We start from the raw sequence: 15,523 nt of genomic DNA, 5'->3' as shown, positions 1-15,523 counted from the left end.
CATGTATCTCCTGTCCCCCTGTCTCTCCATGTATCTCCCCTGACCCCCTGTCTCTCCATGTATCTCGTCTGACCCCCTGTCTCTCCATGTATCTCCCCTGACCCCCTGTCTCTCCATGTATCTCCTGTCCCCCTGTCTCTCCATGTATCTCCCCTGACCCCCTGTCTCTCCATGTATCTCCCCTGACCCCCTGTATCTCCATGTATCTCCCCTGACCCCCTGTATCTCCATGTATCTCCCCTGACCCCCTGTATATCCATGTATCTCCCCTGTCCCCCTGTATCTCCATGTATCTCCCCTGTCCCCCTGTATCTCCATGTATCTCCCTGACCCCCTGTATCTCCATGTATCTCCCCTGTCCCCCTGTATCTCCATGTATCTCCCCTGTCCCCCTCTATCTCCATGTATCTCCCTGTCCCCCTGTCTCTCAATGTATCTCCCCTGACCCCCTGTCTCTCCATGTATCTCCTGTCCCCCTGTCTCTCCGTGTATCTCCTGTCCCCCTGTCTCTCCATGTATCTCCCCTGACCTCCCTGTCTCTCCATGTATCTCCTCTGATCCCCTGTCTCTCCATGTATCTCCCCTGACCTCCCTGTATCTCCATGTATCTCTCCTGACCCCCTGTCTCTCCATGTATCTCCCCTGACCTCCCTGTCTCTCCATGTATCTCCTCTGTCCCCTGTCTCTCCATGTATCTCCTCTGACCCCCTGTCTCTCCATGTATCTCCCCTGACCCCCTGTCTCTCCATGTATCTCCCCTGACCCCCTGTCTCTCCATGTATCTCCCCTGACCCCCTGTATCTCCATGTATCTCCCCTGACCTCCCTGTCTCTCCATGTATCTCCTCTGACCCCCCGTATCTCCATGTATCTCCCCTGTCCCCCTGTCTCCCCATGTATCTCCCCTGACCCCCTGTCTCTCCATGTATCTCCCCTGACCCCCTGTCTCTCCATGTATCTCCCCTGACCCCCTGTCTTTCCATGTATCTCCCCTGTCCCCCTGTCTCTCCGTGTATCTCCCCTGACCCCCTGTCTCTCCATGTATCTCCTCTGACCCCCTGTATCTCCATGTATCTCCCCTGACCTCCATGTCTCTCCATGTATCTCCTCTGACCCCCTGTCTCTCCATGTATCTCCCCTGTCCCCTTGTCTCTCCGTGTATCTCCCCTGACCCCCTGTCTCTCCGTGTATCTCCCCTGACCTCCCTGTCTCTCCATGTATCTCCCCTGACCCCCTGTCTCTCCGTGTATCTCCTGACCCCCTGTTTCTCCATGTATCTCCCCTGACCCCCTGTCTCTCCATGTATCTCCCCTGACCCCCTGTATCTCCATGTATCTCCCCTGACCCCCTGTCTCTCCGTGTATCTCCTGTCCCCCTGTCTCTCCATGTATCTCCTCTGACCCCCTGTCTCTCCATGTATCTCCCCTGACCCCCTGTCTCTCCGTGTATCTCCTGTCCCCCTGTCTCTCCATGTATCTCCCCTGACCCCCTGTCTCTCCATGTATCTCCCCTGACCCCCTGTCTCTCCATCTATCTCCCCTGACCCCCTGTCTCTCCATGTATCTCCCCTGACCCCCTGTCTCTCCGTGTATCTCCTGTCCCCCTGTCTCTCCATGTATCTCCCCTGACCCCCTGTCTCTCCATGTATCTCCCCTGACCCCCTGTATCTCCATGTATCTCCCTGACCCCCTGTATCTCCATGTATCTCCCTTGACCCCCTGTATCTCCATGTATCTCCCCTGTCCCCCTGTCTCTCCATGTATCTCCCCTGACCCCCTGTCTCTCCATGTATCTCCTGTCCCCCTGTATCTCCATGTATCTCCCCTGACCCCCTGTATCTCCATGTATCTCCCCTGACCCCCTGTATCTCCATGTATCTCCCCTTACCCCCTGTCTCTCCATGTATCTCCCCTGACCCCCTGTATCTCCATGTATCTCCCCTGACCTCCTGTATCTCCATGTATCTCCCCTGACCCCCTGTCTCTCCATGTATCTCCCCTGACCCCCTGTATCTCCATGTATCTCCCCTGACCCCCTGTATCTCCATGTATCTCCCCTGACCCCCTGTCTCTCCATGTATCTCCCCTGACCCCCTGTCTCTCCATGTATCTCCCCTGTCCCCCTGTCTCTCAATGTTACTCCCCTGACCCCCTGTATCTCCATGTATCTCCCCTGACCCCCTGTATCTCCATGTATCTCCCCTGACCCCCTGTATCTCCATGTATCTCCCTGACCCCCTGTATCTCCATGTATCTCCCTGACCCCCTGTATCTCCATGTATCTCCCCTGTCCCCCTGTCTCTCCATGTATCTCCCCTGACCCCCTGTCTCTCCATGTATCTCCCCTGACCCCCTGTATCTCCATGTATCTCCCTGACCCCCTGTATCTCCATGTATCTCCCTGACCCCCTGTATCTCCATGTATCTCCCCTGTCCCCCTGTCTCTCCATGTATCTCCCCTGACCCCCTGTATCTCCATGTATCTCCCTGACCCCCTGTATCTCCATGTATCTCCCCTGTCCCCCTGTCTCTCCATGTATCTCCCCTGTCCCCCTGTATCTCCATGTATCTCCCCTGTCCCCCCTGTCTCTCCATCCCTCCGCGTCTCCCTCCCCCCAGATGTTGTTTGTGCCGCGCCACGCGCTTTGAAACCGATCCCAATCCCAGCGCTCGTGCGCTCGGGGCCCGCCGCTTATCTCTTATCGCTGCGCGTTGTTGCCTCTGCTTATCGGAGCTGATGCCCCTTTCGCAACGGTCGCCTCCTCCGCGAGAGTCGCTAATGTTTAACGAGGCGCCGCGTCGAGACGAGGAGCAAGGGGGGGAGAGGACTCGGGGATAGCTCATTGCGAGCCCGGAGCGAGCGAGGAGCAGATGATGATGCTGCTGCCCGCTGCGAAGAGGATGATCGTGGCGGTGGTTATGGCGACGGTGGCCATGGCGATGATCCACGCGACTCAGGGGGCGCAAGGTGAGACTCATGGATTAGCCCCCCATGCACCCCCCCCCCCACCAGGTACCTCCCATTTAAATCCCTGACTCGCAAGATGATGCAGAGCTCTCGGTTCTTTATGGAACTTCACTGGCGGTTTTATTTGGCACGCACGTCATCCTTGTCTGCGCACACACTCCATAAATAATCACCATGATCCATTGTTATGTTTCTGTAATTGAATGATGGTGTCACGATGATCAGAATCATCAGAATGTATTTATACCGATGGGTGGTGAATTCGCGCTGACGGGCATCGGCGTCGCGGTGACGAGTGATGGTGTCGCGGTGATGTGTGCTGATGTGTGCAGTGTTCCTGGACCGGCCCGTGGCGTCGCGTGTGCTGCAGCCGCGTACTCGCAGGGCCAACTCGTTCCTGGAGGAGCGGCTCCAGGGGAACCTGGAGCGCGAGTGCCTCGAGGAGAGCTGCAGCCACGAGGAGGCGCGCGAGGTCTACGAGAACGACGCCGGCACGGTGCGCCCCCCCCCCCACACTCACTCGCCGCGTGGCCCGGGCAGAGACTGTGAAGGCCGGCGCTGTGGCACACGAGAGAGTGGATGGCCAACACAACTCCCGGCCGCCATTGTCTCCCCAGTGGCGATGTTTACACACCGCACCAGATACTCATTTTTGGCTGAGTCGCCATAAGGGAGGCCCAGGACCAGTTCCGATAATCGTCACTAGTCTTGGCCGTGAGCGGGAATGAAACTCGGTTGGTGTTACAATGGGTGGCGATACAGGGAGCCGCGAGGCTGCTGCTTGGGAGTCGTTGGTGGCCAATAAGTTCTTCTCACTCACTTTTAGGAGTCGTTTTCACGAGGGCTGCGCTCCACTTGAGCGACCATTGCTCTACGGTGTAATGTTACAAAGGTGGCAGATCTAGAGCATGACGCCGGCACACAGTGGCCGACTCTTCCTCGGATGACGCCACGGGATCTCTGAGCCGACGGCGCGTCGTGTCTTTATGGCTAAATACTCACCGCGGTATTAACCGGGGGGGGGGGGGGGCGGCGGGGTGGCACGATGGATTCGAACCGCGATCATTCGCAGCAAGCGGCGAGCCGCCTCCCGGCGGGCCACGTGACCGCCTGCGTGCGTGAGTCGCCAGACGCAGCAGTGCCGAGTTTACTCTCTGGGTGTCATGTTTGCCAGTGAGTGACACGAGGTCACGCGTGACGGGGGGCATCTGTTCACGCGCGTCCCCCGCGAACTAACGGCGATGTCCCCCAACAGGAGGCGTTCTGGAACCAGTACAAAGGTAGGCGGCTCTCTCGCCACGCACACATGTCGCAGCGGTGACACTCACGTCTCAAAGCGAGGGTTCGATTCCTGACAAGGGCACCTTTCTTTGTGGGGGTTGCCTGTTCTCCCCCTACTCAACATCGGTTTCCTTTGGCTTCTCCAATTTCCTCCCAGAGCTAAAACAAATCCTACAATGTAACCGATATTGGCCACACATCCCAATGCCGAGTATTGCGCAATGCAAATGACTTGACTGGGGATTACGCCCAGCCAGATTCCCCCACCTGTGTGAGCTTGGCAGAAGCCTGCTGGAAGAGAGTCTTGAGACTCCGCTCGGCGCTTTCCTGGGGAAACAAGGACAAGCATCATCATAACAACAACATGCAAAGCACACACGTGTACGCACGGTCCGAGCGTTCGCTGTGTGCGTGCAGGATGCAACGTGGACAATGTTCGGAGCCACATGGAGCTGTTCCGCCGCTGCCTGAAGGGTGAGAGACGCCGCCACGACATTCAGCTGTCGCGGCGACACGTGGCACACAGCGGCACGCACCTGCACACAGCTGCACACGCGGACAACGTGTCTGTGCAGAAACCACGATGTGCAGTCTTCTCTCTCTGTGCAGCCATCCCTCACCACGTAAAGCTACCTCTGTCTGCGTGGCGTGCGCGTGCAGGGCTGTGCATCACCGGCAATGGAGAGCAGTACATCGGCAACGTTTCCATCACCAAGTCGGGCCGACAGTGTCAGCTGTGGACCAGCAACTTCCCGCACCAAGTGCGGTAAGGGCCGCACCCCCCCAGGCCTCTGTCTGGTCGCACTGGGGTCGTTCAAGTTCATGCTCTTAGGTTTTTTCGGTAAAGTCACGTAGGTAAAACATTAAAATTATAATAATAATAGAAATAAAATAATAATAAATCAATTAAATCACGACGTTTCGGAGGCGACACAAGTCTCCGTCTTCAGGTGGGACCGTCACAGCCAGATTTACTGTATCAAGATACAGTAGACGGAGACTTGTGTTGCCTTCGAAACGTCGCGATTTAAATGATTTATTATTATTCTATTTCTATTATTAATTTTATTTTTTACCTACGTTACTTTACCGAAACAACCTAAGAGTATGAATCCTTGCAGTCACGAAAGCTTCAAATCTAGAGTCATTCAAGTTGATTACTGCTGCACTGTCAGTAGCCGCATGCACTTCGGTGACCTTTTCTGGAAGTGATCGCCGGTTCTCTTGAACGACACAACCGCCACCTGCAGCACGGCCACCGCCACCGTGTTCAGCGCCGTCTCCCGTGCGCCGTCTCCCGTGCGCCGCCTGCGTGGTTGGGAGCGGTGACGCAGCGTGCTGCTCTGAGAACCCGGCAACCCGGCTTCTATTCCCACTCGTGGTCAACAATCAGTGACGAATATTAGAATCGGTTCTGGGCCTCCCCTAGGTTAACTCGGCCTTAAATGAATACCTGCTGCGGTGTGTAAACGACAGATTTGGGGGACAAAGGTGGTCGAGCGTGGTGCTGGTCATCCACCCCCTCGCGTGCCGTGGCCGGCCTTCGTACGTGCTACTTGATAACGACACTTGCCCCTATGTGGGCTACACGAGGGACCTTTGCCTTTGTTGTGCCGCCACGGACAGATTCAAGCCCGTCGATCACCCTGAGAAGCAGCTGGTGGAGAATTTCTGCCGTAACCCGGACGCGTCCCAGGACGGGCCGTGGTGCTACACACGCGACCCGCTGGTGCCACGTGAGCCCTGCTCCGTGCCCAGCTGCGGTGAGTGCCCTTTGCTGCCCGCGTGGGATTGCATCGTGACCCCCATGTACTAGGAACCTGAACCAGGGGGTCAAAATACTCCACCTTGTGGTCAACCACCACACTGCAGCTCGCAACACCCACTCACTCATTCATCCACTGACCCCCACTCACTCATCCACCCACTCACTCGTCACACTGCAGCTCGCAACACCCACTCACTCATTCATCCACTGACCCCCACTCACTCATCCACCCACTCACTCGTCACACTGCAGCTCGCAACACCCACTCATTCATCCATCCACTCACCCACTCACTCATCCATCCACTCACCCACTCACCCATCCATCCACTCACCCACTCACTCATCCACCCACGCACCCACTCACTCGTCCCACTGCAGCTCACAACACCCACTCATCCATCCACTCACCCACTCACTCATCACACTGCAGGTCATAACACCCACTCACTCATCCATCCACTCACCCACTCACTCATCCACCCACTCACTCACTCATCACACTGCAGGTCATAACACCCACTCACTCATCCATCCACTCACCCACTCACTCATCACACTGCAGGTCATCACACCCATTCACTCATCCATCCACTCACCCACCCACTCACTCATCCACCCACTCACCCACTCATCACACTGCAGGTCATAACACCCACTCACTCATCCATCCACTCACCCACTCACTCGTCACACTGCAGGTCATCACACTTTTCTCTCCGCTTCTTCCCTTGCACCGCTCCACTGTGGAATTACGTCTCATCTTTCCCCCCAAGCCGTTATAACCTCGCTCGATTAAATAAACGTGTTAACTCTTATTTCGAACTTATTTTATAGTGCTGTTTGTGTCTGGCAGCTTGGCGCTTCAGGCCTTTTGGCCTGTGCTCAGAAAAACCCAAACAAGTATCTCTCACATATGTACCACTCGTGCCTCATGGCTAGAAGGGCCTGGGTTTGATTCCCGATTCGGGTGCCTTTCTGCATCAGCTTCCTCCGGGTTCTCTGATGTCCTCCCACAGCGATAGAACATACAATCGAACTGCTGTTGGCAAATGATCCAAATATTGAAACATAGCCTGCATATTACCCAATTGAGATGACACCAGGCAACATCAGCCCCTACGTATACAACTCGTCAGGACGCTCCCGTGACGCGAGTCCGGAGAGTCGGCGAGGCTTTCGTGGGCGAGCGAGCGTCACGACGGTAACAATCTCCCCACCGCCGCTGCGCAGACGAGGACCCGAGCCGGCACGTGCCGGAGTCACCCCGCGTCCCGCCCGCCGTGCCCACCCCGCGGCCCCAGGGCCCCTGCGTCCCCGGAGCGGGCGAGGATTACCGCGGGCCCGTCAACGTCACGCGCTTGGGCCGGCACTGCCAGGCCTGGTCGGCCCGGACCCCCCACGTCTCGCGCTTCTCGCCGTCGACGCACAGCGCCGCGGGCCTGGAGGGCGCCGCGTGCCGCAACCCGGACGGCGACGAGGAGGGCGCCTGGTGCTACACCACGGACCCCGGCCTGGCCGTCGACTACTGCCCCCTGTACTACTGCGACGGCGAGTGTGGCCCCTGCCCGGGCGTGACAATGGATGCCGGATGATGGCTACCGCGTTTCCTCGATTGACCGGGGGGGGGGGGGGGAATTCAAAAGTGGAGCAGTGCGAGGGAAGAAGCAGAAAGGGAAGTGAGGTGACCTGCAGTGCGGGTGTGTTGGGTGAGTGTGGGGGTGAGTGGATGGGTGAGTGGGTGGGTGAGTGGGTGGGTGTTTAGAGGAATCAAGGAGTGCGGTTCACAGAAATCGTAACCATGGTAGTAGCGATAGAAGAGTGACAAGGAGGTGATCACCTGCCAGTGAGCGAGTGACTGGAGCGATTCGGTGGCAGAACATGATCAGTGGGCCCCCTGTCACGATTGCCCAGGGCCTGGGGGCCTCCTGGGCCCTGGGCAGTTACACCGCCCGCGCAGGGGATAGTGTCGTTGTCCGTGTCGCGCAGGTGAGGATGACATCTTCCTGGCGGCGCCCAAGGAGGAAGGGGAAGGGGGCCGAGGCCGCACCACGGCCACAGGCACCGACCCCAAGATGACGCTCATCAACCCACGCTCGTTTGGAAGCGGGCAGCTCGGTAATGAGGGCAACGAGGGTGCCGCGGCTCAGTGATGAGGGTGATATGGCTCAAGGACCGGGTAACACGGCTCTGGTGTTGAGATGACGCACGTGACCCGTCTTGGTCTTCGTGACGCGAGTGACGCGGCTGCCAGGGTTGCTCTACCGGCGCAGCAGGTTGCTGATAGGGCGGCTGTATTGTGAGCGTTGTCCATGGTCGTTTCCCCACGTGGGTGGTGCACGTGCACGTGTGTGTCTAAAGGAGCGGTTGGGCAGTGGTTCGCGCGCTGCGCTACGAACCCGGCGACCGGAGTTAAATTTCCGCTCACGGCCAACACCAGCAACGAATATCTGAACCGGTCCTGGGCCGAATCTACCTTAACTTGTATGCCTGGTGTGATGTGCTGAACACCAACAGTGGGGAAACAAAAGTGGCCCACCATGCCATGTGCCAGCCTTCATAGGTGCTCGCTAACAGCACTTGCCCCAATAATTTTTTTAAGGCTACACCAGGGATATTTGTCCGTGTGTACAGAGTGTGGGAAGCGACCCATGTTTGAGCTGATGGGGAAAGAGGACGTGGGAGAGGAGGAGCTGCAGGAGTCTCAGCGCCAGCGCGTGGTGCATGGGGACAACGCAGAGGAGGGGAGCGCACCCTGGTGCGACGCCTCGAACACGCGGCGCCACCGGCACCTCGCCACACCCCACAACACGCGGCGCCACCGGCACCTTGCCCCTCGCCAGCACCCCACAACACGCGGCGCCACCGGCACCTCGCCACACCCCACAACACGCGGCGCCACCGGCACCTTGCCCCTCGCCAGCACCCCACAACACGCGGCGCCACCGGCAGCGCCACCTCCATTTCCACCCGCGGAGCCACTCGCCGTGCCAGCTGCACCTGAGCGCGCATTTGTGTGTGCAGGCAGGTGATGCTCTACCGCAAGAGTCCCATGGACATGCTTTGCGGCGCCAGCCTCATCAGCGACCAGTGGGTGCTCACGGCGGCGCACTGCGTCTTCTACCCACCCTGGGACAAAGACTTCACGGCCAAGGAGCTGGCGGTGCGCATCGGCAAGCACAACAAGGCTGGGTGAGCGCCGATCGAACCAAATCCCAAAGTCGAACTGTAATACTGGCTCTCACCTTAACCCTGACAAAAGCCCAAGCTCTAACCATCGCCTTATTTCTAACCTGTAACATTTGAGTCCCATGACCTCCTGCCAGCGAGCCTTCGACACTTCACGTGACAGCCTCAAAGTGCTCCTAGCCTCGCACAGGAACTGTGGTTAATGGCAGCTGCTGCTGCTACCGTTTTTGATGTTGGTGTGGTCGGCAGGTACGAGAAGGACCGGGAAAAGATCTCCAACGTTGACAAGATCATCATCCACTCCAAGTACAACTGGAAGGAGAACATGGAACGCGACATCGCCCTCCTGCACCTGGAGAAACCCATCACCTTCACCAAGTACATCGTACCCATCTGTCTCCCCACGCGCGACGTCGCAGTCAGGTATGCGGGCGCCCACTCTGCGCATCTGCACGCACCGGCTCGCACGCGTAGCCAGGGACGCGTACACAGGGTTCGCACGCGTAGCCAGGGACGCGTACACAGGGCTCACACGCGCAGCCAGGGACGCGTACACAGGGCTCGCACGCGTAGCCAGGGACGCGTACACAGGGCTCACATGCGCAGCCAGGGACGCGTACACAGGGCTCGCACGCGTAGCCAGGGACGCGTACACAGGGCTCGCACGCGTAGCCACGGACGCGTACACAGGGCTCACACGCGCAGCCAGGGACGCGTACACAGGGCTCGCACGCGTAGCCAGGGATGCGTGCACAGGCCTCACACGCGTAGCCAGGGACGCGTACACAGGGCTCACACGCGCAGCCAGGGACGCGTACACAGGGCTCACACGCGCAGCCAGGGACGCGTACACAGGGCTCACACGCGTAGCCAGGGACGCGTACACAGGGCTCACACGCGCAGCCAGGGACGCGTACACAGGGCTCACACGCGCAGCCAGGGACGCGTACACAGGGCTCGCACGCGTAGCCAGGGATGCGTACACAGGGCTCGCACGCGTAGCCAGGGATGCGTACACAGGGCTCACACGCGTAGCCAGGGACGCGTACACAGGGCTCGCACGCGTAGCCAGGGACGCGTGCACAGGGCTCGCACGCGTAGCCAGGGACGCGTGCACAGGCCTCACACGCGTAGCCAGGGACGCGTACACAGGGCTCGCACGCGTAGCCAGGGACGCGTGCACAGGGCTCGCACGCGTAGCCAGGGACGCGTACACAGGGCTCGCACGCGTAGCCAGGGACGCGTACACAGGGCTCGCACGCGTAGCCAGGGACGCGTACACAAGGCTCACACGCGCAGCCAGGGACGCGTACACAGGGCTCGCACGCGTAGCCAGGGATGCGTACACAGGGCTCACACGCGTAGCCAGGGACGCGTACACAGGGCTCGCACGCGTAGCCAGGGACGCGTACACAGGGCTCGCACGCGTAGCCAGGGACGCGTACACAGGGCTCACACGCGCAGCCAGGGACGCGTACACAGGGCTCGCACGCGCAGCCAGGGACGCGTACACAGGCCTCACACGCGTAGCCAGGGACGCGTACACAGGGCTCGCACGCGTAGCCAGGGACGCGTACACAGGGCTCGCACGCGTAGCCAGGGACGCGTACACAGGGCTCACACGCGCAGCCAGGGACGCGTACACAGGGCTCGCACGCGTAGCCAGGGATGCGTACACAGGCCTCACACGCGTAGCCAGGGACGCGTACACAGGGCTCGCACGCGTAGCCAGGGACGCGTACACAGGGCTCACACGCGCAGCCAGGGACGCGTACACAGGGCTCACACGCGCAGCCAGGGACGCGTACACAGGGCTCACACGCGTAGCCAGGGATGCGTACACAGGGCTCACACGCGTAGCCAGGGACGCGTACACAGGGCTCGCACGCGTAGCCAGGGACGCGTACACAGGGCTCGCACGGGTAGCCAGGGACGCGTGCACAGGGCTCACACGCGTAGCCAGGGACGCGTACACAGGGCTCGCACGCGTAGCCAGGGACGCGTACACAGGGCTCACACGCGCAGCCAGGGACGCGTACACAGGGCTCGCACGCGTAGCCAGGGATGCGTACACAGGCCTCACACGCGTAGCCAGGGACGCGTACACAGGGCTCGCACGCGTAGCCAGGGACGCGTACACAGGGCTCGCACGCGTAGCCAGGGACGCGTACACAGGGCTCGCACGCGTAGCCAGGGACGCGTACACAGGGCTCGCACGCGTAGCCAGGGACGCGTACACAGGGCTCACACGCGTAGCCAGGGACGCGTGCACAGGGCTCACACCAGAAACATGCCCACATTACACCCCCATGTCCCACTCGTGCCTATATCACACTCGTACCCACGTAACTCTCGTTTCTAACAGCCCTTGCCCCAACAGTCTGTTAAGGCTACGGGGGGATATTTGTCTCTGTTTCTACTCAGCCTGCTGAAGTCAGGCTTCAAGGGCCGAGTGACTGGGTGGGGAAACCTCTTCCAGACGTGGACCAACAACCCCCGAGCACAGCCCAAGGTCCTGCAGATGATCAACCTCCCCATCGTGGACCCCAGACGTTGCCAGGAATCCACCACCCACCGGATCACGGCCAACATGCTTTGTGCAGGTGGGCACCACATCTGCTGCTATTTCCCTTGTTTATCTGGGAAAGCCTCACTGAGTCTCAACATCCTGTTCGAAAAGGGCTCTGATAAGTTTTTGCAGTAAAAGTAGATGTTGATGCTGTGTAATAATCTCATTGAGTAACTTGCAGTATCATATTTCAACATTGGGATGTTTGGCCAATACCAATTACATTCTAGGGGTTTCTTTACCTTTGGGAGGTAACTGGAAAATCTGGAGGCTACCCATGCAGGACATCGAGGGAACATACACACTCCACATGGAAAGGCGCCTGTGTCTGAAATCGGACGCAGGCCTCTTCTTGCTGTGAGCCATGAGTGTTACCACCGCGCTGCCACCCTGTCGCCATTGTCCCGGTAGAGTCTGGGGCAATTATGCGGTCAAAGTGGTGGCGCATTTCCTGCTTGTTGCCGAGGTTTGCAGTTTGCGTCTGGTAGGCCGCCCTGGTTGAAACTCAAAGTTAAAAGTCAAAGTGATTTCCTACTCAGATGAGCATTAAGGTAGTGCTCGTCTTCTGTTGACAGCCCTGCAGAGCCAGTGGTGGAAATTCCACATTCCTATTAAGGGGATGAGACTAACTACTTATATTATTATGGGCTGAGTCAACCAGCAGGATTTGAACTTGCAACCTGATACCGAGCTCCCAGTGGCTACCAGTGACCTGGAAATATTCATGAAGATATTAAGCCCTGGCGACAGCCACACATGGCTGAGGAGAGCGTGGCGGAAACTGCAGCACATGTGCTTGGGAGAGAGGTGTGGCCCCTGCCACCTGCCCAGGTGCTGTGCCTGTGTGAGGGTGCCGAGTTGTCGGGTGCCACGTGTCTGTGTTGGTGCCCAGGATATGAACCGGAAGACGTGAAGCGTGGTGATGCGTGTGAAGGAGACAGTGGTGGGCCCTTCATTATGAAGGTATGGACACGAAGGACGCGAGTGTGTGCCCACACGTGAACATGCATGCACCCATGTACAGAGACAAAGATCCCCCGTGTAAGCTTGAACAGACTGTTGAGGCAAGTGCTGTTAGCGAGCAGCACCTATGAAGGCCGGCATGGCACACGAGGGGGTGGGTGGCCAGCACTACGCCCAGCTGCCTTTGTCTCCCGTGTGGTGATGTTTACACGTCGCACCAGGGACTCATTCGAGGCTCAGTCGATCTAGGGGAGGCCCAGGATCGGTTCATATATAATTTTTAGTGATGTTAGCTGTGAGTGGGTATGAAACTCGGCTCTCCGGGTTCATAGTGCTGTGCGCTAACCGCTGCGTTATCCACTCCCCACGCATGCGTATGCGTGCGCACACACACACACAGGACCATGCTACTCATACCCCAGGGTTTGTAATCGCCTATTGCAGCTGCAGGAGAGAGAATGGCTAGGGTGTCGTTCCACTGTATTTCACCCGTGCATGACTGTTTCATGAACAAATCCGAGAAATGTGTTCAAACAATTGTTGCCAATTCTTTAATGTCCACGGTTCCACCATCTGGTCCCGGAAGATGAAGATGGGGCCGTGACATGACCGAGCAGCAGCGTGTTGGCCGTTTGTTGCAGAGGTTTGCAGTTCGAATTCGGCAGGCCCTCCTGGATAACTACTGAGGGTGTATTAGCCTATAAACTCTACGCGCCATCTGCTTCACAGTGGACGTTGCATATCTTGTGATGGTATTCTAAAAGAGTAGGCCATTTAGAGTCGGGGTCATGGTGCAAATCTAACAAACTTCATAAATTACTTTCAAGTTACTTAATTGGGTAAAACTACATCACATTTGGTGCCCCTATCACAACAGTTAAGACTTAGGCTTTTTTGGGTGAGTGTTTAGGAGGTAACAACAAATCCGCAGACAAGTCACCTTCTTAACACTTCCCATTGGCCACCCAGTCTTCTGGGAGTGATTTGTTGAGCCGCATTGGTTAAATACAAGGAAACGCAGGACTGCTTTCGACATTTGAAGTCTCATCAGCAGAGTCGGATCTGTATTAAACCAATACCTGTAAGCTGCCAGATGTTTAAAGGCAAGGATGCTCTTTGTTAGATGTGGGTTCTAGTTGGACGCAACCCCCAAAGTGAAATGAGTAGCAGATTTGCTCCGCATCCAACGCCGACGCAGCACCCCCAGCAAACCTGCAGGCTGCGCCGTGTGCCCCGCTGCGTAGGACTTCGAGAACAAGCGCTGGTACCAGATGGGCATCGTGTCGTGGGGCGAGGGGTGTGACCGCGACGGCAAGTACGGCATCTACACGCATGTCTACCGGCTGCGCAAGTGGATTAACAAAGTGATCGGGGAGCCAGACACATGAGGGCTCGCCCACCCCGACACCTCCCACCTCCTGACCCCTTTGCCCACCCCGTGAACCCGTGACTGGACACATTATCCTTTAACACCTGGCCTGACAAATTAACCCTTGACCTGACACTTTAACCTCTAACCTGGCACCTTAACCTGACGATGTATCCCTTGTTAACAAAATCTGGAACTCAAGAGGCCCTCTCTGATCTTGATCTCACTCCCCAAGGCTTTCTCAACTGTGACTTGGCCTCCCTCCCTCTCCCCTCCCCTGCCCTCACCTCCTCCCTCCTGCCGCACGTGTGCCCAGAGAGGCTGGAGCGGTTGGAGCGAGCGCCCCACACACTCGCCCACACTCACCCTCACGCAGTCTCTATCTCAATAAAGCAAATACAGACCAATCCTCCTGTCTCCGTGTCCGATGCTGTGTTCATTCTTCCTCGTGTCCGTGGGGGTATTCGTTTTATACTGGTAGGAGCCTCCTGGTTACACCAGCCCACAGGGGATTATTGTGTCCGTCGTGCAGGGAGGGGCTAGGTGGGGAGGGGAGGGTGGGGAGGGGCTGGGTGGGGAGGGTGGGGCTGGGTGGGGAGGGGAGGGGAGGGCTGGGTGGGGAGGGTGGGGATACGTTGGTCACCCCGTGGTGCCCTTATAAAACTCAACGTTTAACCTACTCACGCCGGCTTGTGCCCGCCCTCACAGTCGGGCATATTTGCGGAATACACCACGCCGCCGTTGACCCTGGCCATTGACCGAGCAACCCAACGTTCCTGCCAGGAGGAATGTGTTTATTAAACAGCTGCTGAGCACAGGCCTGAATGCCCGAGACGTCAAGCAGCTCGAAATAGACAGCACGGTCATCAACGTTCTCAGAGATGTGAGATATAAGTTAAGACATTTCTTGACCTGAGTGAAGCTCACGGGAACAGCGACAATGGGTGGTTGTGATGGAAGAGTGACAAGGAGGCGACTGACCGCCAGTGAGCGAGAAACTGGAGCGCCGTGCGGTGGGCGCTGCATCGGCGGCCCCCGCGCGGCGCTGCGTGGACTCCTGCCTCGCAGCCGGCGCCTCTCAAACCTGCTCTGTGTTTGAGTTTGGCGACCTCGTGATTTAATGCCAAAATTCGTGTCGTTATCCCTCCACCACCCGACAGACTCTGGAACTCTCTCCCACAGGATACATCAGGGTCTCTCTGAGTCTGTGAACCGATATTTACACTTCCGCTTTTGCAACTGAACTCTTTCAGCGAATAGCTTTAAGCGTTTGTGTTACACTTTACATTTCGTCATTAGTTTGAAGAGCGATCGTCACGCTGAGTGCAGCTGCTGCGTCTTGTGCAACGTTTTCTACATCGAATGATTGTCAGCATTACGAAATTGTCACGCTGACACCGACGTGAATTACACGTGCCG

The 15,523-nt window shown here is 57.9% G+C and overlaps 1 protein-coding gene across 2 annotated transcripts; it reads left to right on the top strand.

Moving 5' to 3' along the window:
* Positions 1 to 2,836: 2,836 nt before the first annotated feature.
* Positions 2,837 to 14,470, top strand: F2 (coagulation factor II, thrombin). Of its 2 annotated transcripts, none has more exons than XM_078863475.1 (14): positions 2,837 to 2,966; positions 3,299 to 3,462; positions 4,222 to 4,246; positions 4,665 to 4,721; positions 4,908 to 5,013; positions 5,874 to 6,010; positions 7,248 to 7,565; positions 8,004 to 8,132; positions 8,649 to 8,772; positions 9,039 to 9,206; positions 9,453 to 9,626; positions 11,628 to 11,806; positions 12,665 to 12,735; positions 13,980 to 14,470. In XM_078863475.1, exons 1-14 carry the CDS (start codon positions 2,870 to 2,872, stop codon positions 14,121 to 14,123), a joined length of 1,893 nt encoding a protein of 630 aa, XP_078719601.1. In that variant the 5' UTR covers positions 2,837 to 2,869; the 3' UTR covers positions 14,124 to 14,470. The 2 variants fall into 2 exon arrangements, with proteins under 2 accessions (XP_078719601.1, XP_078719602.1); XM_078863476.1 differs by lacking the exon at positions 2,837 to 2,966 and adding an exon at positions 3,044 to 3,097.
* Positions 14,471 to 15,523: the final 1,053 nt, after the last annotated feature.

This window comes from Lampetra fluviatilis, chromosome 16 (genome assembly GCF_964198595.1).
Source record: "Lampetra fluviatilis chromosome 16, kcLamFluv1.1, whole genome shotgun sequence".
Taxonomy (NCBI): domain Eukaryota; kingdom Metazoa; phylum Chordata; class Hyperoartia; order Petromyzontiformes; family Petromyzontidae; genus Lampetra; species Lampetra fluviatilis.
This window is presented reverse-complemented; position numbering and strand designations above follow the sequence as displayed.